The sequence below is a fragment of the Notamacropus eugenii genome, chromosome 3, assembly GCF_028372415.1.
Source record: "Notamacropus eugenii isolate mMacEug1 chromosome 3, mMacEug1.pri_v2, whole genome shotgun sequence".
Classification (NCBI taxonomy): Eukaryota; Metazoa; Chordata; class Mammalia; order Diprotodontia; family Macropodidae; genus Notamacropus; species Notamacropus eugenii.
The window spans coordinates 263,482,744-263,509,160 of record NC_092874.1 but is presented as its reverse complement, the minus strand read 5'-3'; the positions used below and the strand labels follow the sequence as shown (position 1 = coordinate 263,509,160).

At 36.2% G+C, this 26,417-nt stretch overlaps 1 protein-coding gene across 1 annotated transcript in view; it reads right to left on the bottom strand.

Moving 5' to 3' along the window:
* TMTC2 (transmembrane O-mannosyltransferase targeting cadherins 2) overlaps nt 1–26,417 on the bottom strand; it is a 518,935-nt gene that overhangs the window by 162,858 nt on the left and 329,660 nt on the right. The window contains 1 exon segment of the mRNA XM_072655497.1: nt 23,527–23,605. Coding sequence (XP_072511598.1) covers nt 23,527–23,605 — 79 coding nt within the window.

Below are 26,417 nucleotides of genomic sequence, written 5' to 3'. Positions count from 1 at the left end.
CAATGGCTAGCACATAGAAAAGACTTAATAAAGGTTTATTGAATGAATGAATGAATGTAAGTAGAGCTGCCAAAGAGCCTGCTCCCCCAAGAACTGAATCATGAAGAGAGGACATAAAGAACCATAAAATGGGTAGAGACACAGGTACATGTGTAGACCTTTTGCAACTAGTTCCAGAATGCTAAGCTTTGGTCTACTACTTCTTCTTTGGAGGAACTTTTTTCTCTTTTTCTTTCTTTTTTTCCCTAATCAGTTACCTACTGGGAAATTGGGGAGTCATCAAAAAAGGCCTGAATCACCTTTGGACTTATATCTTCATCTGATTCTCTTGAGTTGCACTCTTGGGAAATCTCATTGACTTCTTCAATTACATGCTCTCAAAAGAGGCAATACTGGAGAGACAGACAGACAGACAGACAGAGACAGACAGAGAGAAGAGAGAGAGATACTGAGAGACAGAGACAGAGAGAGACACAGACAGAGAGACACAGACAGAGAGAGAGACAGAGACAAAGACAGAGAAGAGAGATACCGAGAGACAAAGACAGAGAGAGAGACAGAGACAGAGACAGAGACAGACAGAGAGAGAGAGAGAGGGTCTGAGTCCATCTCCCCTCTGAGGTCATGCAACACTGTGAAAGAGATTTTGTTCTTGATCTCCACATATTTTTTTTTTTTCTGTTTTGGATGAGGACATTGGAGCCTCCAATCTTATGAGTTTTGAAAATCAGGAAAGAGTTCTGATATCCTTGCATTCCAGAGTCTGGATTTTTACAACCAGTGTATCATTGTGCTCAGAGGAGCATGGAGTGGTCTTTAAGACTCAGTACAGGACTTGCATGTGATAGAGCCAGTGTTACTAGGAACAAAGCTAAAAGGGAATCTTTTTTCTCAACATACTGAGGTGACAACACAGACGTAAAGTAAAGAGTATATCCCCAATGTGCTGGTGGGAAATGTTTGTACTCTTGTTTTTTATAGATGGTCAAAGGAAATATCCCTCTGTAAAAGCTCATCATTACTAAGTGATTAAATGACATGGGAATGATATTCACTGGGATCTAACAATGGGACAAACACAACCAGTGAGGGATTGATATGATAGCAGGGAGAAGACATATTACAAGCTGCTCAGGATACCCTAGAATTCTGAGGAATAGATGTAGCAGCCTGCCTCTCAAACAGTGAGACCAGAACTATTTGATACACATTCATCCATTCACTGATTCAATGATTTATCCTTCAATAAAACTGAGATTAACAATAATTGTAAAAATAAGCTTATGCATGTAAATTGCTTTTGAAAACTTTAAAACTCTATATGAATATCAAATATTATTATTCGATGTGCAAAGCATAATTTCACCACATAAATTCACTTTGTACTTTCCATATTTACTACTACTACTACTACTACTACTACTAACTACTACTACTACTACTACTATTACTACTACTACTACTACTACTATTACTACTAATAATAATAACTGGAAAAAACTTCTGGGAAAACTTGGAGAAGACTTGCATATTACATGCTATCGTTGATGGATTGTTAGTTGAATCTCTAGAGAAAATACTCACATTGATGAAATTGTAGCTCTACTGGAACATATGGAAAGTATAAAACAAATCGGTTTATAGAATAAACAGGAGCCTTTCAAAGACATGTTTGATATACATTTCTCCAACTCATTTGCAGATTCGCATGTATGTTAGCAAATCCCCTTTCTTCTATGGCATGTAGAGTTAAAAGCAGAATTGCAATTAGCCTCAGTTTAATTTGCTCAGTCAAACATATTGAGGTAGAGGAAGATGAAAAAGCAAATGATTGGCACTTAAAAATAACTTTTTAATATAGAATACACTCAAACTAATCCTTACAAGGGAAAACTCAAAATAGGAGCTGCACTGCATACAGCACTTTAATTTTTCAATTAAGAGTTGGTGGAACAGAATGTTCCACGCTAGCGAAATTATAAAATCTGCAAACGTAACCACAAACATCAATAGCTATGGATGAATTATGGTTGGGATCCTTGCTCTTGCTTTTGGTATGTATCAGGATTGTAAAACAGAAACTCTAGTAAGGGAAGAAAGCTTGGATGTCAAGAGGTAGCATGGTGTCATGGAATGAATAGTGGACCTACCGTCAAGAGATCTGGGTTGAAATCCTAGCTCTTTTATTCACTAAATATTTTGAACCTCAAACTGTTTATACAATTGCCCTTTAAAATAAGGGGGGTACTGGGAGGGCTACTAATACATTTGTGAATTATCTGAACAAATTGTCATAAAGATTTTTGTAAGTTTACAGTATCCAGCCAATGATTTTGTTACAAAAAAAAAAAAAAAAAACAAAACCAGAACAGATTAAATTAGCATTCAAAAGAATTACTGATGAATCCCTCAAGCCTAGGGTACACATCATCATTCATCTTTGAATGAAACAATTGGAACATCAGTATATGTGATTTGATCAGTCAGGAAACTCCCAGTAAGGAAAATCTCTCTTCTCAAAAAATCCAACTGTTCCTCTGTAATTTTTCAACCGGTCCATTTTTAACTTAAGGCTAAAGACATTGTCACACAGTCATCATGCATCGGGGAAGATATTATACAAGTGCAACCTCTTAATCTTAAAAAATATAAAAACCATTAAAAAATAAAAGAGACATCACAAAGGGAAGTTGCCAGACATAGGTGAAGAGGAAGGGTAGGAAAAGTATAATCTCACTACAAAAAGAAAAGGAGACATAGCTAGGGCTTGGTAAAGTATCTATTCTCCCAGGACCTGTACTTTTTTTCTTAGTGGATAATAAACAAAAATGGGGGAACAGTAGGGGATCATATCTGGGAAAAAAGAAGCAAGTTGTAATTATTTATCCTTTTCTTGTAACAAACAGTAGAAGTGAAGGTTTGTTATTTGGTTTTTCCATAAGGAAGAGATATGTTTCAAGATTCTCCCTTGATCATGTTTAGCCTTTATTTTTTTCTGAACCATTTGCTGGCAAGACAAAGCTAAAGCTTGCAGTTAGCTTAAGGCAGATAGAAGACAATTTAAGTACAATACATATAATTTTGTTATTTTTCTAGTCCATGTAAAGCCCGAGGACTGAATAATCCAGGTAAAGGCTACTTCCCTATGGAAAAGATGCTGGAATTACTGATGGTTCAGTATCCTACCTCTGAGCAAGTGTCAATTGAACTTATTGCATTGACGTGATGTGCAGACTCAGGATAAGACAGATTGAGCTGAGTTGCCTGGTCATTTGCCAATGTTGAATCTAGCACCTCTCTGCATCCTATTTCTTGGGGTTTAGAGGGCCCCCCATCACTCCTTCCTCTTCCCTCTCTTTCAAAATTCTATACTTTCCTCAAATTCTACCTTCTCCATGGCTGTTTCCCTGACCACCCTAGATCCAGGAAGAATATCTCTTCTTTAAACTGCTTTAACAGCTGTGGACTTTAATACTCATTTGGTACTCATATGCCACCTTGTTTCATTCTCCTTCCTTTTGTCCGTTCCTTCCTTCCTTCCTTCCTTCCTTCCTTCCTTCCTTCCTTCCTTCCTTCCTTCCTTCCTTCCTTCCTTCCTTCCTTCCTTCTTTCCTTCCTTCCTTCCTTCTTTCATCTATTGTTTATCTCACTGTTATACCATAAATTCCTGAAGGCCGAGAATGATTAAACAATAACAACGTTATTTTCTCCCAAGGTATTCTATATATCATAAGCACTCAGTAAAGATTTGTCCTTGATGATGATGGAGAACATTCTAAATCAATCCAAGAATCAATGAGCATTTATTAAATACCTACTATGTGGCAGACACAGGGTTAGGCACTAGTTATACACAGACAAAAATAAAACTACTCTCCAAGAAATTACATTTCTTTGAGAAGGACGTTTAGATTTCATGTATCTATATCTATACATATATATACACAGATATATACATATATACACATATCTATGTATCTGTATCTATCTATATAGGGCAGCTAGGTGGTGCAGTGCATAGAGCACCAGTGCAGGAGTTAGGAGGACCTGAGTTCAAATCTCACCTCAGACGCTTGACACTCACTAGCTGTGTGATCTTGGGCAAGTCAATTAACCCCAATTGCCTCATCCTGGGTCATCTCCAGTCATCCTGATGAATATCTGGTCACTGGATTCAGCTAGCTCTGGAGGAGAAGTGAGGCTGGTGACCTGCACAGCCCTCCCTCGCTCAAAACAAAGTCAAGTGCAAGTCATGTCATCATTTCTCTGATGGCATGGTCTTCTTCAGCAACGAAGGACATACACACAAAACCACACACAATCTATCTATATACACATATTGCATGTAAAAGGTAGTGCTTAAACAGAGTCTTTTAGAAAATTAAAAAATAGAAAGGAAAACTTTCTTTAGAAAAATAGTTTTTCTTCTTCTCTTTGGGAACATGCCTCAGAGATCAACAAGAACAACTCACTAATTTTGCAGATCAGAAGACAGTAACTCAAAGTTCCAGTGAATTTTCCAAAGTTATTTAGATGGTAAAGAGCTGAATATTGAGTAAACTAGAATTTTTTTAAATTTATACAAAAGCAATTGTGGGATGAAGGGGTGTAGTCATGCACAGGAAAAGTTTGAGCGTAAGCGCAACTGTGCTGGGGGAAAGGGAAGGTCTGTCTCTCAGAAAATCCTAGTCCTTATCCTGGGGCAGAAGGGGAGGGTAGAAAGGGAAAAGGGAGAGAAAGGAAGTCTTGAAGGGCACTAAAAAATAAGGATCCACAGTGGGGAAACAAAGGCCTAGGAGGATTCACATTCTGTCAGGACAAAGGTCAGTGAATAACTGCCAGGTTTGGTACTGGAACAATGGCAGCTATGGGAAGGAAGTGCCCACTTTCCAATCATGGTGGCACCTGGGCAAAGTCTCCTTTGCCCTTTTCTGGATAGAAATTTGTAGCTGAGAACTGAATTAAAGATTTTGGACTCCAAAGTCCATTTTCTTCCTATTACACAATGATGTCTAGTGAAATATCCAACATATAAATGAAATATATGAATGTAACATCTTAGCAGATGCTTATTCTAATTACTTAGAGTCAGGAAGACCTGGCTGAATTCCTATCTCAGTAACTTAGCAGTTATGTCGTCCTTGGCAAGTCTTTTAACCTCTTTTCTATGTTCCATGACTTTAAAATGAAAAGGCTGTGCTTCAGGGCTTTGAAGGTACTTTCCATCTTTAATTCTACAACATATTATTAATAACAAAACAACATTCACATAGTACTGTGAGGTTTAAAAATTTGTTTTCTTTGGATTTTTAGGCACTGTCCTATGCATTGTCTTATTTAAACCTCAGAAGATCACTATGAGACATACTCTACAGGCATTACTGACCTCGTTTTACAGATGAAGAAACAAAAACTTCAAGGATAAATGACTTTTCCATGGTCACATTGTCCATTGTGCAGGTAGATGGCCCAGTGCAGAGAGTGCCAGGCCTGGAGTCAGGAAGACTCATATTCCTGAGTTCAAATCTGGCCTCAGACACTTACTAGTTATGTGATCCTAGGCAAGTCACTTAACCCTGTTTGCCTCAGTTTTCTTATCCATAAAATAAGCTGGAGAAGGAAAGGTAAGCCACTCCTTTATACTTGCCAAGAAAACCCCAAAAGGGGTCACAAAGAGTCAGGCAAGATGGAAACAACTGAAAAAATGGTCACACATCTATAGATGTGGGAGGTAGTACCTGAACTCATGTCATCCTGACTCCAAATATAACACTCCTATTAGGTAAGGCATGCTACCTCTCCTGCTTTCTTTTTTAGTGGATACTTTATTGACACATTTGATGAATTTCTGATTTTATAAGGGTTCGTGGGTACCCCTCAACATGGTCCTCAAACTCTTTCTTCGCCCAGTTCCTTTCTCCAGTGAATTTTGCTTGATGCACCTTGTGAATATTTTTGTCCCTGTGCTGGTCTTTTCATTGTTAGAAAGATGCCTTGTTTCTTGTGACCACATCTTTGAATTTGTCATTGAGTCATCGAAGGCTTACTGCCATAGTTCCTCTGGGAATCTAGCCCATTTGATCAATCCCAAGTCCATGCTTTCCCTAGACTTGTGACAAATATTTGAAAAAGCAATTCAGGTTCTTGTGGATTCTTTACTTATAAATGACTTTTATTTATCCCTCCTATCCATGCTGTGCTCTTCTTTTCCAACCCAGAGTCTACATTACAAATTTAAAAAAAAATCTTTCTCCTATCACCAGGAGATTGCTTCCATATAGTAAACTGCCCACAGGCACTTCCTTTTAGCAAATACCAAACTGTTGACTCAGAATGAAATTGCAGGTCACTGCAAGTTCTTTTTCACTTTTTTTCAGAAAATCTTCTGTAGAGCCACACCTTCCTGATAAGCATAGTGACTGACACACGATGAACAATGAACTATTTTTCTTTTAATTTTATATTGTGCAGCTGATCTTTCAAACTAAAGTATAAGACCTCACTTGTATTCCTATTACATTTGTCCTTATTTTGATTCAATCTAAGGAAGGAAGTTCAGAATGGACTCTTATTCCCTAATATCTAGAATTTATAGAGTGCTTTAAGGTTTGCAAATTGCTTTGAAAACTTTTTTTTATCCTCATAACAATTTTGGAAGTGAGATTCCATTTTAAAGGTGAGGAAACTGAAGCACAGAGAAGTTAAGTAACTTTCCCATGATCACACAGTTACAAAGTTCCTGAGGTAGGATTTGAATCTAAGTCTTCTGAACTGCAGGTCCAGCACTGTGTCCACTGTGCCTCCTAGCTGTTTCAATCCATTTGAAACTTCAAGTAAAAGAATAAGAGATTATTATCTTCATGCCATATAAAGATCCCAGGCAATTTCTCATGTAGTACCAAACAGCAAACTCTGTGTGGAAGGAAAGGGGACAAAGAAAACTTTCCATTGATCACTCAGATCTGGCACAGTCAAATTCATGAACAAGTAAATTTGTAAGAAAATTCAGTTCAAGGATGATGGAGAAAATTGGCTACCCATAGTATGATGTATTTTGTTAATGTTAGTTGAATTGTATGACTGAAGTGAATGTGCAATATACAGGATAGGAACAAAATTAAATATTTTTAAAAGGTTATTTTGAGACAGAGAGAGTAGATGTTTGATACAGTGGATAAAGTCAGGAAAATCTGAGTTCAACTGTGACCTCAGACATTTACTAACTGTGTGATCTGGGCAAGTCATTTGACCCTGTTTGACTCAGTTTCCTCATCAATGGGTCTGGAGAAGGAAATGTCAAACCAGTCCAGTATTTTTGCCAAGAAAATCCCAAATGTGGTCACAAAGGGTCAGGCACAACTGAAACAACTTAACAACACGATTACTAAGCCTAGGAGATCAGGAAAATTTTCAGAAAAATATCTAAAGAATATGAGGAGTTCTGAGAATCAGAAATGAGAAATTAGATCGCTGTAGACACTGGTGACAGTCTGTACAAAAGCACATGTCCTGTGTAAGCCTGAGTACAAATAACTATAACATGTGCAAGAACTCTAATGGGGGAGAGGGGGAATAGGAAGGTAAATGGTGAATTTATGTTCTGTACTAATTAGAAGCTTAAAATGGGAAGTGACAAATATATGAGTCCCTAGGAGGAGTGGATTGACCCTCTTCATCATTTTTTAGCTCAGTTTGGACAAATTCTCTAAAATCTTCATGCTGAGTTACCATGTATAAGGAAGTTAGTATTTCCTTGGGGTTAAAAAAAAAAAAAGAAATATGTTCAGTTTGAAAGATGAATTTGTATTTAATTTTAAAGTGTATAAATAGAGATAAAGAATTTTATGTTTGAAGATATTTGTATTTGCATTAACAGGAATTAATTTCTGAAAAATTGGATACCTTTATCTATATTTGGATTAAATGGGACTTTACTTGAATCTAAAAATAATTTGAGATTTCTGACTACTTGTAGGGAGAGCAGGGTAATCTTCTGAGTACTGGACCCCTCACTCTTTACAACCCAGTCACCCTTCACTAATTGTTCCTAAACTGAAGAAGTAACTTCACTCAACTTGTCATTCTAGAACTTCCATTATCTGCTACTAGCCTACTTTTCCCATCCTCATCCTATTTTCCCTCTAAAAAGCTTCTAAAATTTATCAATTTATATTCACACTGTCATTCTCACTATCCCCTGAACACACTGCAAGCTTTCCTGTCTCTACCAGTGCCTGATTTTATTGTCTCATAAGCCTAGACTATACCTCTATTAATCCCTCCATCTTTCTTTCCTATCCTTCCTTTAATTTCTATGCATCCTTCAAAACCCATCTCAAAATAGTATCACTTCAAGAAAACCTCTAATCTTCCATGCCAATAATAACCTTTCCTGTCCCAGAAGTTTATTTGTCCATGTTTTATGAACTTATGTAGTATCATGTATCACAGTTCTCTATGTCAGTATTCATTCCCCACCAAGAATGAAAGCTCAAGGGTAATATAATAGAATGGCCCTGGAACCAGAAAACATGGATTTAAGACCAGTCTCTGACACATACTAGCTGTGACCCTGATCAAATCACTTAACCTCTTAGTGCTTTGGGTAACCCTCTCACATTATAAATTATAGAGAAGGTGTCAGTGAGCATTGCTGGAGGGAGTTTCCCCACTGGGAGTTCTCTCTACCAGTGAAATCATAGGTCTGGCAATTACATAAAATATTTACAATAGTTACTATATAGACACTTCCATCCACACATATTATATTTATCTGTATCTTTACCATATTCCCTCACTAAAATATGTGTTATGAATTTAGGTACCTAACATGTTTTATTCAACTTTTGTAGTAGCTCTTGTGTTGTTTTTTAAATGTAATAGGTACTTAATAAAGGTTTTCTGAATTTCACTAAATAAATAGCTCACCTATATATTACAACATTCTTATACAACCACCCTATGACTCAGAAGTACTCTAAGCACTATTTTCCCCAATTTACACATGAGGAAAATGAGGTTCAGGAGTCCAGTTTGTATACAGCAAAAGTAAGGCACAAACATAGGACTTCCTGACGACAATTTCAGTTTTCTTCCTACTGCACCATGCTGATAATGCCTCTATAAATCTGGAAATTTTGATTTTTAAGCTCCTATATAATTTCCCTATAGTACTTAGTAAACTCTTTTAGAAACCTAAAGAATGGTTATATGCTGGAAGGGATCTTGAGTCCTTTCATTGAGTTCAAGAGATCATTGAATCCAATCAAGTTCTTTTACAGATGAGCAAACTCAGAGAGTCAATGACATGATAAGATAATTAACAACAATAATAAAAACTTAGTAAAAGGGTTTCAGGTTTGTAATTTGTTGTTGTTGTTCAGTTTTCCATTGTGTCTGACTTTTTGTGACCTCATTTGGGGTTTTCTTGGCAGACACTGGAGCGATGTGTCATTTCCTCCTCTAGCTCATTTCACAGATGAGGAACATGAGGTGGACAGGGTTAAGTGACTTGCCCAGGGCCACACAACTAGTAAGTGTCTGAGGCCAGATTTGAACTTACAAAGAAGAGCCTTTTGAACTCCAGGCTCAGAATTCTGTCCATTGTACCACCTAGCTGCCTTCAAGGATTCTAAAGAACTTACAAATATTATCTCATTAGATTCTTAAAAGGATGAATTAGTTGCTGTTTCTATCTCCATTTTACAGATAAGGAAATTGAAGGAAACAGCAGTTAAATGACTTACCCAGGGTCTCACAGCAAATAAGTACCTGAGAAGGGATTTAACCTCAGGTCTTCCTGATTCCAGAAAGTTGTCTGTCTACCATTGAGTTACGACTTAGTGTTAAAATCTTCATAAGGTTCTGAATGTCAACATCTTGTGAGTGGGGTTAGTTTAATTTACTATATTTATACCCCAGCATTTAGAATAGGAACTGACAGATTTTTAATAAGTGCTTGCAGACTGTGGGGGTCTAAACAGACTTCATTTATTGTTGTTTGATTTCAAACAGGAATCCTTTCTCACTCATATCCTGCAGAGACTTCACAGATCTTTGAATTTTTTAGCGTGGGTTTTCCCTCTACCTGTGTCAGTCATGGTCCCTTTACAACTTGGGAGATTGTCTTTGAACATTCTCATGGTTCCCAAATCCATCACTCTGGTGCCAACCTGTAGCTGATCCCCTTGGCACATATCAATACTGCTTCTCAAACAGTAGTTGAACAATACATCAACCAGCTCATATCTGAAGCCTGTCTGATTTAGTAAGACTTGTTGACATTACACAGTATGGCAACTGACATGCCCTTCAGAAGCCTACAGTAATCTCTACACCACAGTGTGACATTGGAGTAGGACATACGTGGAGGTAGAGATGCTTTGCTGCTGCTGTTCACACTAGATCAATTAATGAAGGGAAAATGAGTCTAGAGTGATGTTTGTACTCCTTTCTTCAACTCAAACATTGTACGTACAGTTACTGTTTTCTTCTGATTGGATTCAGACATGTCAATGGGGAGTGTGTATAGCATTCAGGTTGTCGTAATTTAATGACTTCCTATTAATATAGTCAGTTACTGACACAGGCAGTTACAAGCTATCTTTGCTTGCTTGCACAGTGCTACACATCCTGCTTGTTTTATCAATGCTTCCTAACACCCACATTTTCCCCTTGAGAGGTGGTTGTTAAATGCTTACCAGCACAACCCTGCTACCAGATCTAATCTATGATCTTATAGTATAAGATTTTAGAAGTTCAAGAAAAGAAAGAACAGTATGGATTGGATCAGTCAATTAAGGCTTCACAGAAACGAGTTGTGAGGTAGGACTGGATGGATAGTAGGGAAAAAAATAGAAAGAAAGAAGGCTTTTTAAGATATGGGGAAACAGCAAGAGGAACAACCTTTGTGATTTTTGGTAAGTTTGCCAGGAATTCAACTTGTCACTATGGGTAGATGAAATTGTTTCAACATAAAAATATGTATTTGTGCTGCAGGTTTTTTTTAACTGATGGACGAGCCTTCGTAGAAACACAAACTTGTCATTCTTTTTGCTTTATTAGTGTTCTTTAAAAACACTAACCAAAAAAAAAAAATTGTGTCCTTTAATGTCTTATTTTTTAATTTTTAACCCCAGAAAAGGTATATTTGCATCCCAAGACAATCAGAGATGGATATACTCGTCATCAGTTATGAAATCTTAATAAGGCTATAGAATAACAACTATTTAGTAAATATAGAACACATGTAATAATACTAAGGAATGGATTACTAAGTAACTTTAAATGAAACTATGTGTAGCTTACATCTCCCTCACATCAGTTTAAAAGACCTCATTAATTTTCACTTTATGCCACTCCATTGACTTCTACTCTGCATAATATTGTCCAGAATGAGAAAGCCCCAAACCGTCAAGATCCTATGCCTCGTGAAAAAGATTGGATTCTTCATTTTAATTTTTATCTATAAGCATGAAAGTAGCTGACATTTCTATGGAGCTTTTTAAGGTTAATGGAATAGCTTTCTCATAACAACCGTAGGTAATAGAGCATGGAAGCATTATTATTTTGTATTGCATTATTGTATTAGATATTTAATATCTCAAGAGACTACTAGCTATAGAGCACCATCACACTGTATCTCACCTAAGATGACTTTGCATCTCCAGGGTCTAAAACAATGCATATGATGGAGTAGACACAAGAAAAGCTTTTTGATTGACTGACAAGGATGTTGTGTTAATACATTTTGACTTAGCATGATTTTTCTCTTTGTGACTATAAATGAGTCCCATAGTGATGGTTTACAATATTGCTAATGGAAACAATCATTTAACCTTTTTCCACTTCTTTTTTCTCTTCTGTAAATTTGGGATGATAATAGTACCTTATTTTGTGGAATCACTGTGAACATCAAATTAGATGATCAAATATATATATACACAGATATATATGTGTGTTTGTGTGTATGTATATATGCACACACAGGCATACTTGTATACAGATAAATACATATAATATGCATGTGTGCATACATGCATTTCATATACATGCACATGATTATAAACTCGTATATACATATATATATGTGCATATATGTGTGCATATAGGGAGAACTTAGCAAACCTTCAAATACTATTTAAATATTAGCTATAGGAGCTATAATTACAGTATTAGGCGTGGTAGCAGCAGTGACAGTAGCAGCAGAATTAGTATACTGTTTGATCCCATTAAATGTTAAAGAAATGCAAACTTCTTAGTCACTTTCATCATTCTTTTCTCTTTATTTTTCAAACAACATTTAGGATCTTTATCAGCCACAAAACACTGCAGCTACTTGGCAAATCCTGGAAGCAGGAGAAAAGTATTCATTATTAATTTAAGGACATCCTTCCTCTTGATTTTCCATCTTAAAATAAAACGTTGAGCCTCCAATCTTTTCTTTGTCATTACTTCCTGAAAGGCAGAACTATGAGTTACTGCAGCAGGTGGGCTTGTGTAGTTTTAAAAGCACCATAATACAATCAACTGCCTAATATCATATTTCCAGGAAAGCAAGAGACATCTAGACCCGAGCATGATCTTTCTGTAACCCTTATATTGGCATTAAAGTGTATAAAATCCCTCAGGGAACATTATATCTTCTGACCCCAGATTTTAATTGAAACTTAAAACAAAATATATTACCTATTTAATGCAGTAGAGCTGGACTTTGGCCTTTGTAATGCAGGCTGTAACACCAAGCAAATTAACATCTGTAACTGCAGTATTTTATTTAAAATTTATAACACAGATGAATGGTACAAAACAAAATTCAGTCAAGTCAATTCCACACTAAAGAACGAACTTCAAGGGTGGCAACTCTCAAAAGTTTTTATTGATGGTTTTATTCCCCCAAAAGAAAACTAAGTCAATATTCTTCTTGATAGAAAGCCAAGAATACATATGGTTTCCTTAACTTGGTGGCTGCACACCTGGCAAAATAAATTAGTGTTAAAACTCAAGAATGGATGGTTCTGTCTTTTTGTGCTAGTAAACTCTAAACAATTGACACTGACTTTTTGTCTTATCTTTCCAGCTAAAGACAGAATGCAAAGGTAAATAGGTAGAGCTTGATCGTAGAGGCCCCAGATGCTTCTCTTTCAGATACCCATCAATTACAAGCTAACCAAGTCAGATGGGTATCCTGGCATGTCGGGGTCCTTGGCTCATCAGCTTACCAGAGGACAGTGCCAATAGAAAAGGACCATAATTCAAAACAGAGCAAACATGTGGTTCAAGAACTTAACAGAGTTGAAGCATAAATCTCTCACATTCAGAGATGTGAGGTTCAAGAAAAACTGTGATAAATTAAGGGAACCTATTGTTACGGGTCTATTATGGTTGGAGTCAGGGTGAAGATGGGAAGCTATTTAAATATATTTAGTCAATGTAACTGTAGTTACTCATACAAGATAAATTTAAAGAATACACCATACAAAATTTTTATTCTTGATATCCTGACAAAAATAATGAGACAAAACTAAATTTCATTTGGGGTGGGGGCAGGTAGACATGAAGGAGACACTAATAAGCAGTAAAGATGGGAAACAGTGAAGAATTTTTTTTTCTAATCATAGTGAGGTAGTGATACCCAACCGTAGCAGGTTTTTTGTAATATAATAGACATGTATGTCTGTATATAATAGAGATTTGTGGTTTTGTGAACATTGTTCCTGATTCTTCTGGGTATATGGAAATGATCATGTTTGGTGATGTTTGCCAAATTCAGACTAATTAAAGAAAAATAAAATAAAATTTAAAAATAAGAAGAGAGATGCGGCAACCCTTACCAGCTCATTGTTTGGGTCTTGATGTCTCAGATTGAGTATAAATAGCAATTGCTTCTTTTCTGGACAGAAACTCTGATGGTTTCCCTCCCAGATTGATTCTTTTTTGTGAAGGCAAACTAGGCAATCTTTTGCCTCAATTTTTACCTAGACTCTAAAGGTTAAATGGACACTGCCTCAGACAAACTGAGGCCTGAGAAAGCTCTTAGCTTAAAAAGACCAAGGGCTCCCACTGCATCTAGAGCCATCACCAGCTATCCTGACCCATGTTTTGTCACTGAACTCTGATGACTGGAGAAAAGAGTGAGGCTGATGACCCTGCACAGCTCTGTTTCACTTAAATCTAATTCACTTGCAAGTAAATACATCACCCTCCTGATGTCGATGGTCCTCTCCAGGAATTGAGAATGATCAAAAGGAAGGCTAGCGTCTGTTTACCCAAACTAAGTGCATTTGGAAAAGGATCAGCATCTTTTCACCTAAAATCATGTTATCTTCAATCATAATCTACACCAGGGTTTATCCCAATTTTCTGAACAGGTTGGGGTTTCTTGGACCTACCATACATGCATATTGCCTTGCCTCTCAGACACTAGAAAAACAGACAAGAAATTAAGTGACTGGCAAGACAATTACCATGTGAACGTTGAATTGTTTTTTCCCCATATTATTATCAATAAACCCTGTAATTGAAGATAAAGAGTGAGGGACTTTGTTTATATCCCATGAGATCCAGAACTGCACTAATAAATTAGTTGAACTATTAAATAACCAGACTTCATTTGAATTAAACGGATAAATCTCAGGGAAATTTCAGCTGGGCCCATGGCTTTTATCTCTATCATATCTCCCCTCAGCACCTGGTATGAAAGGCTTACGCAAATAATGTTGACTTACAAACTAGAATAGAATGACTGCTAAATTTCTTTCCATTCTCTACTTCCAGACTTTATAAAACATAATTTATTTTTGATTTCATGAAATGTTACTGGAAGGGGAAAAAATGGTCCAAATCATCTAAATAATTAAACTCAACAATTAACTTTTAGCTAGCTTTTTAAATTTAAATACCAAACAGGCTTAAAATTATCATTGGGATTCGCCTAAAGCTCATTCAACTAAAAATAACTAGAAGGTTCAATCCAATTTAGATTACTATATTCTCACAGGAACACTTAAAAGTAGGCTTAAGTAGAGGCAACATAGAAGAAGAAGATATAGAGAGAAATGGAAAATTTGGAGTATAGATTGGAAACATGAACCATGTATTAAACACACCCAGGACAAACAATGGAGGTTTTAAGCCAGTTATTTGATTTTTTTTATATTATGCTGTTCTGAATATTAAATATCAAAAAAGGGGGAAAAGATAGTATGATTGAAGCTCTTTCAGGGATGTGACAGCTTTCAATGTACTTCCATCTCATGAAGTTCAAGGCTAATGACCCAAGGAGGCCCTAAGAAGAAATAGCTATTCTGATGGAGGCTATAGAATGATGTAACAATTTTGACTAGAGCTATGAAAGAAATATGCTATATCGAGAAGAGTGGAGATGACTCTGACTCGAATTGGACATTATAATTTAGATAGTATAGCTATATAGGAAACTAGTTGAGAGAGTGTCAATCAAAAGGCATGTTAGTTTGGGTCAAAGAAATATGGATTAATTCTGATAGGGGCCTTATGGACCATTTAGTTCAACACTCTCATTTTGTAAATAAAGAAACTGAAGCAAAAAATGTGACTTTCCTAGTGTCACATAGCTAGTAAATATCTATGGCAGGATCTGAACCTTGGTCTTTCCTGACTCCATGTTCTATGACATATCTAGTACACAATGTTGTCTCTGAAGTTAGTTGATATTCACCATTGCTTTGGTTGTGTTGTCTTCTGGCTGTATGCTTTGATTTTCCCCATAAACAATGATGTAAGAAAATACCTCTTCACAGACAAAGTAAGAATCTACAGTCTATTTCTTTTTTCCCATTTGCTCATTTTCCCAGCAGATTACTTGACTTTTGAGTTTCGTAAGTGGAAGTCTCCAGAAGTAGACTACACTTCAGCAGTGGCTGCAGGTGCGCTTGGACTGGTCTCTGAGTCAGGGCTGGGGCTGAGGTCAGACCACCCTCCCCTCTCAGCCAGGTGAGAGACCCTTCCCATTGACCTTTGAAACTTTCTTTAGAGTTTGTGGGTTGAGAAATTTGGAATCCATAGCAGCTGTCTGCAGTTCTGTCCTCTAAGGCCTTCTCCTACTCTGTCCAAACTTTGCTCTGCTCCAGTCTGGTGCAATAGATCCATCTGGTCAACCTTACAGATTGTCTTGGGCTAGAAATTTGCTTCAGTCTCTCAGTTTGTGGTTTCTGCTTCTCTAGAATTTGCTTAGAGTCATTTCCTACAAGATTTTTAAGAGGTTTGGGGGGAAAGCTCTAGCTGGTCCTTGCTTCTACTTCACCATCTTGGCTCTGTCCCCCAATTAGAAATTTTCATTGGTTGTCATGCCTGGTATGTTCTCCTTCTTCATCTCTACCCCTTGTTTCTCTGGTTTCTTTCAAGTTTCAGTTAAAATACCATCTTCTGCAAGAAATGTTTCCAGTTGCCCCTTAGGGCTAGTGCTTTCCCTGAGATTATCATGTTATATGATGATCTCTCTCTCTCTGTGTCTCTCTGTGTCTCTCTCTGTTTGCTTGTGTGTGTGTATACATATATACATACATATATACATATATGTATGTATGCAGAAATGTATACAATTTTGTTTGTACATAATTTGTTTGTTTTTCCCCTTGTCTCCATCATTAGACTGTGAGCTCTTTGATGCAGGGACTATTGTTTTACCTTTATTAGCACTTAGAACAGTATCTGGCACACAATGCACACTAAATATTTCTTTACTGTCTGAATTATATTCCAATTTTTTCATATATTCTCAATTTCCTTTATGAGAAAAGTCTATATATTTATTCAAACAAAATTTGTCTATTTAGTGAAAAAATAGGTGGTGATAAGGTGAACACTTTTAGGGAAGATTTTCTTTGGAAGGTCCTATTTTCAGAATTGTACAATTTACCTAAGAGGTGTGGGGAATATAAGAAAATGATATGTGTATGCCTTAGTTCATTCCATATTGTTATTATTTTTTTAATTTGGGAAGCAACATGTAGCTTTTGAATATTTTATTTCAAAAAGGTGTCTTACATATGCATGTTCTAACATCATATAAGATTTCTTGACAGATACTGCTAAAAAGTTGACTTCGTTCAACAATTCTAAGTATTGTTGTCCAGTAAAATATGAGAAAGAACTATATATTTTTCAAAATTCACTATTCACTAATGGTGTAGAAGATATCTTGTGGAAAGTCCAAACATAATAAGCATGTTCTATAAAAATGTAGATTCTTAAGATTCACTTGTTTGTAAATGACCAATCAATAATCAATTCCGTAAAGATGCATATAGCATTTCACAGATCAGCCTAGCAATCCACAAAGCAAATGCCAATACAGGACAGAATATATTTCCCAATTATGACACACAAGTGGATGTTCATTCCAGTGAACAAATCCATAACTATCTTAAGTCAAATCAATTTTAATAGCAATTAACATTTAATATACAAAAATATTTTTAAACCTGTAGATGGTTAATAAGTCCAGCCAAAATGGATAATAATAAATCAACAAACATTTATTGAGTGCCTCCTATGTGAACTACATGTTGGAGATACAAAAACAAGCAAAAGATATTCCCTGCACTCAAGGAACTTACAATCTAATGAAGGAGTCTGGATAACACTTGGGAAATGATACTCTAGTTTTCATGATCCCAAGGTAGTTCCAGGGACTCACGAGCACACACGTACACACAATCTTATGTTTCCAATGCCAATATTCTCCAATATGATTGACAATGAAGAATGATCATAATCTCAGAAACTTTAAAAATTGAAAATCACCCAAAAAGCAACAGAAAGAAGTAGCCATTTTAGCAGAGCTCATTTATGCATTCAAACTATCACGAAAAATGTCATCAAGGATATGTACTACTGAGCCTTCGAGGAAGGGATAACAAACGAACACTACCTAAATATTGCCCAAATATTTAATAAAACACAAGGAAAAGGTAGGTACATACAGCACATTGAGTTAATCTTCTCTGGAGGATTGATTGACATGTAGGCAATAATCATACAAGACTAAGTTCTGTGAACAATTATCATCTTCCCCAATAGGAGTGCCCATTTTTCCTGACATCATGACAAAAAGTCAGTGGTTACAAACTGAATAAGAGCAGTGATGTTCAGGGTTTAGCTGTCAGGACTGGGCTTATATACTTGTCTTACTTAAAATAAATGGCAACAGCAGCAAAGTGTTACAGTAGTTTTAAAATCAATATTTGCTAAGAGGATTTTCCATTTGCTTCATTTATTGTATTTTGTATTATTTTGTATTTGTCATTTATTAATGCAATAATAGTTAGAGTTGTCATTAATGTTTTAAAGTTTATAAAGTGCTTTACATGTATTATTTCCTTTAATCTTCACAACAATCTATAAGATGATTGATATTATTATCCCCATTTCATAGACCAGAAGATCATAGATTTAGAGCTGGGAGAGATCTCGGAGGTCAACTAATCCAACCCCCTCAACTGACATGCAATGGAAGAGAGGTTAAGTGACATACTTAGGCTTGAAGCGTGATTGGAGACTGAAGTCTTCCTGAATCCAAGCCTGAAATTTAGATAGACATATATGTGTGTGTGTAGTATATATGTATATGTATATACACATACATATATATGAAAAAGTGTGTATGTGTACAATGCACACATATACATGCACATATGTGTGTGTATACATGCCTGTATATATGGGTTCATGAGCTTCATTTTGACTCATATACTCTCAATATTCTGACTCTGATTTATATTATCTCCATGGATCTGAATCACACAAATCCTAAAGAGGCCAGGATGCTCAGTCAAAACATCCTCAGTCTCCTGCTATCTTCTTAAGGCAAGGAAATTCAGGATATGAAGATAACATTCTTATCTAGGTTTATGAAAGCTTAGATAAGAATTACCACAAAAGTCTGAAAATATGAAAATGCAATGCCTTAAAGATGGCCACATTCTTTAAAAGAAGTTCAAATTCTTTGCTGTCACACAGAAGTACAGAAAAGTAAGGTAGGAAGCCACACTTAAAATCTGAATTCACCATTGGCAAACGTACGCTTAGCCAAAGAAATGGCAAAAGCTTTTCTTAGGTGGTTGTGTAGAGGCAGCACAACTCAGGAAACTTGAATTGAGTTCCTTGCTGGGATATTTACTTTCTTTCTGAGAGCAACTTTCTTAGCCAATCTGATCTCCCACAGTACCTCAGGTGTTTCACTCCACAGCTGGAAACTTTGCTTTTGCATAGGGCTGTTCCCCATACTTCTCAACTCCTCTTCATGGAATCCCTAGTTTACTGCAAAACTGAGCGCATCACCATCTTTAGGAGGTTGTGCCTGATGCCCCATCTATTAGAGCGTCCCTTCAGCTCCACCCCATAATTATTCTATATATAGCTTCTATATATGTGTATGTGTATACCATTGTCACCCTTCATTCTCAAAGAGGACCAATGCCATCACAAAGGTGATGTCTTGACTTGCCTGTGAATTAGATCTCAGTGAAGCAGACCATGATGTCTCCAAGATAGAATGGAAGCACCATGAGGGAACAGTCTGTTCCACTTTAATCTTTGTGTCCCCAAAGCCTAGCACAATGTCACAAGTAAATAACTGATGTGAATAAATGTGTATTGACCTTCTCTGAACCTTCATTTTTCATCCACAAAATGGAAATATTAAAATTTCTACCAGCTACCTAGTAAGGTTCTCATGAGGAAAACACTTTGTAAATCACAAAATACTAAGTAAATCTGGCTCGTAGCATTCAAAGCAGTGAGAAAATAGGATAGGGAATGATTATATTACCTACTGCTATGAGGAAGTCCTGGATGAGAAATCTCTCTTTACCAATGTAATTCCTTTTCTGTAATTATAGTCTTATAAAAAGTGCCTTTGAATTCTAAGTCATTGGCACAGGGTCGTATAACAGTATGTGTCAGAGGTGGGTCAGGAACATAGGTCTTACTGACTTTGTGGCCAGTAAGACCTAAGGTTGATGTTGCCACCATTATCTGTTCAATTAAAATATATGTGTGTATCTATTTATGTATATAAATATTATATATATATATAATATATACATATATGTATATATGTGTTTGCGTGTATATATATATATATATACGTATATATATATATATATATAATTTGGGGGAAGCAATCAGGGTTAAGTGACTTGAAAAGGATCACAAAGCTAGTAAGTGTCTGCAGCTGTATTTGAACTCAGGTCCTCTTGACTCCAGGGCTGTTGCTGTATTCACTGTCACATTGCTGCCTCATTAAAATTTTATATGGTCTTCATGAGGGAGGCAGACATATAAAATCTTTATGCTAAAAAAATTGAAGTTTTTTATATTTGATGATTTTAGTCACTTTATCATTGACTTTCCAGTTCTAGCTTTCCCCCAAGTATCACCTTCTTCCTCCCTACCTCAAGAGATAAGAGGGAGGGAGAAAAATGCACATGGAAGGGCGAGGGAGGTTACATAGTCAAACACACTTCATAATGTATTACTGGTCTCTTCAGGGTGCTAATAAAATGTAAATGTGTGAATTAGAAAACAAGTCCATGATTGTTGATAATCTTGATAGAATAATCACTGCCTGCCGACAGTCTAATGAAACTGATGAATTGATAACACAATTCATCTCCTTGGCCATTTATCTTGTCAAATGCTAGGTTAATAAAATATACTAAAAGTAAAAGCAAACACTCTGGGGAGTCCACTCATTTGTCTAGATGAGAAATTGTTATACGGGAGAATGACTTCCAGTAAGCAGCTTTTACTGCACAAGGCCAGATGACAATCTTAAATGGATGTTGATTGCCAAAGGGATAGATGTAATTAAGATTTTTTTTAGAAAAATGCTTTAGAATCTCTCCCAAAGATCTAAAAACATCATTCAATGACTATAAGCGAAGCAACCATTTCTAAAAAGTAAAAAGTTTACACAATAATCTCTAGGAGTGTTCTTATCCTTTGTTGGAGACGAGCTTAACACTCATAGAAGTGAGAATTCAACTTCAGTATGGAGTCAAATCCTGCATCCATAAATTCCACTTATCTAAATCAGGACTTCTCCTTCTGAAGACCAGGGACTCCAAAGGTTTCAGTGCATGGATTTCAGCTGGGTCTATGAATTTGTCTACGGAATAAGTTACACATTTATTTTCACTAACGTCTAACTAAAATTTAGTATTTCCTGGAATTATGGATGTAGGCAACAGTCACTTCACCTTAACCTGACTTTTAAAACAAAGTATAATTTTAATTTAATAACATTTTAAATGAATTGACCTATTTAATGCTTGAATAGAGAAGACTTTCTCTCAAATTGCTCACCTATTTCAATATCACAATTTTTTCCAAACATTTTGATAACTGTTTCAGTATAAATGGTTTTCTTTGTAAACATATGAATTTTATTTAATTTATATATTAGAGTGAGGAGGTGTCCATAAGCTTCACCAGATTGTCAAAGGTGTTCACAACAAATAAAAAATAGTTAAGTTGGCTTAAATTAACTTTGCAGGTTTTCGCTAACATGAGCAATAATTGCCACATTCTGTAGATGCTAAGATCCAAGATGTTATAAGAATTCTGTTCTTAGAACTCTAAGTATCAAACTAAAACCAAATTATAATCCTTTCTAACATCCCTGTAAGGATGGAATTTTGACATTCTTTTTATTTGACAGCTGAAGAAATGTGGCAATGAAAGGAGATAGGAATTATGGAAAAATCAGGCCAGCATCGACAATGACTTCTAATTACAATCGTTCTCATTAAATGTCTTGAAGAAGTCTATGTCATATCTGTGCTCATTTGGCTATATAAAAAAGAAAGAATTTTAAAAAATTTAACTTTTATATAACCTATCAGAATGACTAGACATGTTTTAAAGGGAGGTAGTAAAATACTTTGATATGAAATATAATTGAGGAAGCACATGAAGTGAGAGAAAGAGGATGAGTAGAGATGACTCATTGTTTTTTAAATCCTTAACTTTTGATTCAAACTGGGAAAAGAGGCAAAGGGGAAACAAAAAGGGGACTGTTTTCCAACAAGCGCTGAAAATTTTTATATATGTTTAGGAAAATCATTCTCTGTTACAACAGGGGCTTCTGTATGTCACAGTTAATGAAGTAAAGAGTCTCAGAGGACTATATGGAATGTTGGATTTAGTCAGAAAGACCTGAGTTTAAATCCTACCGCAGGCACTTACTAGCTGTATGACCTTGAGTAAGTCATTAACCTCTCTGAGCTTCAGTTTCCATATTTATATAATCAGGTGACTAGCCTTAAGATTTTCTAAAGTCCTTCCCAGCTCTAAGTCTATGCATCTCTGATATAAGCCCAATCACATGGATGAGTTCATGATTTATGTTTAAAAGGAAAAAGCAAACACAAAAAAGGATTAGGCAGATATGTAAAAAATCATCTTCTTCCCCATTAAACTTTGCACTCAGCCAACTTTTCATAAAATGCTTCCCCTTAGCACATCTTAACCCTTAACCTTTAAGGGAAAAAAAAATTCCTACTGTCATGTGATGAGTTAAAATATCTCTTGGAGTCTTTTGAATTCTAGCAACATAAATTCCCCACAGCGTACTCATCAACTCACTCACTACATATGATAAATGGATTAATGTGAATAACTCTCATCTTATCTAAGACACCTTAAACCAGGGGGGATTCTTTTAGATTATTTGTTTGTCACTGGGTCTCCCTATCTTGCCCGGGCTAGAACTGTAGCCTAATCCCAATAACCATCCGGAAGGGGAGTTTCTCTTGCTTTGCTTTTCAAACCTGGGTCAGTTCACCACTCCTGCATGCCCAGAGGCCCTCCACCACCTGAAATTCACTCTACCTGTGCCACTTAGTGTGGATGCCTGACTGGATTTCACCCCATGTGGCAGTTCAGAAATTTTAATTCTACCCCCCATTCTCAGCCTCCTCAGCAACAGGGATGTCAGGAATGGACCACCACATCTGGCAGAAGTTCTTAACTTTTTTTGTGTGTGTGCCATACTCCTCTTTGACAGTCTAGAGAAATGAGCCTTTTCTTGGATAAACATAACAAAATAAAAAAACATTATACTGTAAAGGAAATCAATTATATTGATATCTCTTAGACTGGAATCACTTACATGAGAGGTTTTACACACTTTCTGGTTGATGAGAAAATTGTATTCATCTGAAGAAGCCACTGTTAGGTAAAAATATTAGGAGAGATGATCTCAAGGTATCAGACTGTATTCTTGAGGGGAAGTTGCTTTTTTTTTGAAAATTCATTTAGATCCATAGTCCAATTCATGAAAATTGCATACTTTAATTCATTTCTTGCATCTTTTGAACAGGTGTTCAGCTGTTAGATTTCTTCAGGTGAAGCCCATTAATGAAAAACTTGGTTTGTGGGGATTCACGAGGTAGTTTATTTCAATTCCAGGTAATACAAACCCATAATTAAATTCATCACAAGGTCCTTGAATGTCAAGAAGGGGATGATTATTGGACTTACCCATCATGTTGTACAAGCTCTGGGGAGCAAATTGCCGAGGCATTATCCGAATGGCTTCTTCGTATACGGAAAGTGCTTCCTAATGTAAAAGAAAAGAGAATTAGACATGTTGTCAATGAAAGTCCTGGATATAAAGAAACCACTTCAGTGAGAAGAAGGTGTAAACCATCCTCTGAACTAAAGTTATAATCTTTCTACTGGAATGGTAATTACAATACAACTCTCTTTTTTTAAAGCACCTTTGGGGGAAAAGAAATTGAGCTGTACTTTAACGCTGGTATACATCAACATCATTAGTGAAAGAACTCAGTCCAAATAGTGAAGGAAGCAATATAAAAGTTTAGTGTACCCAGATGTCTATTTCCAATGGTGTTTTTGATTTTTTTTCAGTCCACACAAGTTATAAAATTAGAAAGAGACTGAAACATTTCAAGTTTGAAACTCACAGAGCAGTTATTCCAAGACGAGTGTTTTTAACCTCTGTGATGACTGTCAAATAATGATTATCCTAGTGGGCCAGGCTATTCATATTACCTTAGTGAAAAAAAAAAAAAAAATCAAGGCCATGTATCATATTCTCCCTCTTTTCCAGATAAAATTATTATCACAGATTTAGAGTTGAAAGGCACTATAGGGGCCAGCTAGTCAAACCCTTTCATTTTACAGATGAGGAAACTGAGGACCATAAAGGCCAATGACTTGTCCAAGGACACAAAAGGAGCAAATATTGGAGATGGAATATGAACCTAGTCCTCTGACTCCAAATCCAGGGCCCTTTTGACTATACCACATGGGTGGAGGTTGTAAGGAAAATATTTCTATGAATTACAATAGGAATAAGAACTATACCTGTGGATTTCATTGGTACAGAGAACTCCAACAACTAGAGCTATGAGAAAATTGAATGGGCTTCCTCTTTGTGGAAGGTTGTGAGTTTCTTTTTAGTAGATGTTAAATAAAGGCTGTGAACAAAAGCTAGATGATGACTTACATAAAAGTTATATAACACTTTTAATGTTTGCGAAGCACCTTATATGTTATCTCATTTGAATCTTACAACACTGTGAGGTAGGTGCTGTTATTCCCATTTTAAAGATGAAGAAACTGGGTTTGAAAGAATTTAAGTGAACTGAACAGGGCTACAGAGTTAGCAAGTGTCTGAGACAAGAACTGAACTCAGATTTTCCTAATTCCAAGCCCTAGGAGATCTTTACTGAAGTTTAACTGAATTTACCTCTGAGGTGCATTTCAATTTTGAAATTCTGAAACTGTCTCTCTTAAAGGAACTGTCCAGGATTCATTGGAAGAAACAATTTGAAGGCAGAAAGAACCTCAGAGGTCATCTAGTCAACCTCCTAACTTTACACATGAAGAAACTGAGACCTGGAAAAGTTTATGACTGCCCAGGGTCCACATCAAGTAAGTATATGAGCTGAGATTGGAAGACAGACGCTAACTCCAAACTCAGTGTTCTCCCCACTATACTTCACTGCTTCACATAATACTGATAAGAGAACTGACACAACATGTGCATTTCATCACAAATATGGAAAATAAATATGTATTCTACATATATATGTATATATATTCTATAGACATATATACATTTATATGTATATATTTACACATATGTGTGCCTACATATACATATTTGTACACATATACATTAAATACACATACATATATGTATATGTATGTGTATATGTATGGGTATTTATGCATATGCATGTGTGTATCCAGCAAGTATTCTAATATTCTTTTATCAAGTAAATTAAGGCATTAATTAAGACATTTTATAATGTCAATAACACAATATAACCTATACAGATAAAAATATTAATGCATTAATATTCACTGTATTCTACTTATGAAATCAATATAGCTAACATTTCATAGACTCAAACAATTTTAGAGAGAAGAAAAAACAGAACCTTACTTAGTTCAACTACCAAATTTTACAGAAATTTAAAACTAACTACTTTGAAACTAACATACAGAGAAATTAAACACTTTGCTCAAGTGACATAGAGTTAGGGACTAAACCTGTGATTTCACTAGGTTAAGGTATTCCCAGGTGAGGAAGGTCTCTCTAAACAAAGCAGGTTGGCACCTTCTCTGTAACTTCTATATAGTCTTACAAAAACTTCCTAGATCACTTTGAAGTTAATTGACATGTCCAGGGTCACACAGCCAGTATGTAGCTGAGTGGGGCCTAAATTCAGTCTCCCTGGCTTCAAGGCCAGCCCTCTTCCACTTTGTCATATATACTAACTTAATAAGGGGACTTTCCCTTTATTCTATGTATCCCCAGTGCCTGTAATAGAGTAGATATTTATTAACTGAATGTTAGTTGATTGATGCAGTGGCACCATCAGCACCAGAACTTATCTCTGTCTCTAGTTTCATACTTTACATCACTAAAGATCCAAGAATCATCAGGTTAAATTCCAGAAAAGAGGACAATCTGTATATGTCTACCTTCAGCTATAATCCTCAGATTTTATTCTTTCCCTACGGACCAAAAGGCTGTTAGAGTTTTGCCCAAATTGACAGCTGAAATGACAGTTAATGTCTTAACTCTCTTTTGCATTCTCTCTCTCTCTCTCTCTCTCTCTCTCTCTCTCTCTCTCTCTCTCTCTCTCTCTCTCTCTCTGTCTCTTATCTCTCTGTCTCTGTTCCTGTCTCTCTCTCTCTCCCCCCTTCCTTCCCTACACACATGCTACCCACTGTTTTCTTGTATTCTATTTTCCTTTTTCCTTTATTTTTGCCAGCTGATTACCCCTATTCAACAGGAAAATGTTCCTAGCATGAGATGGCTCTATGATAATGCCATCCATTCTAATTAACCAAGGTCTGACACTTCCCCCACTACCCCACCCCAGCACATGCTA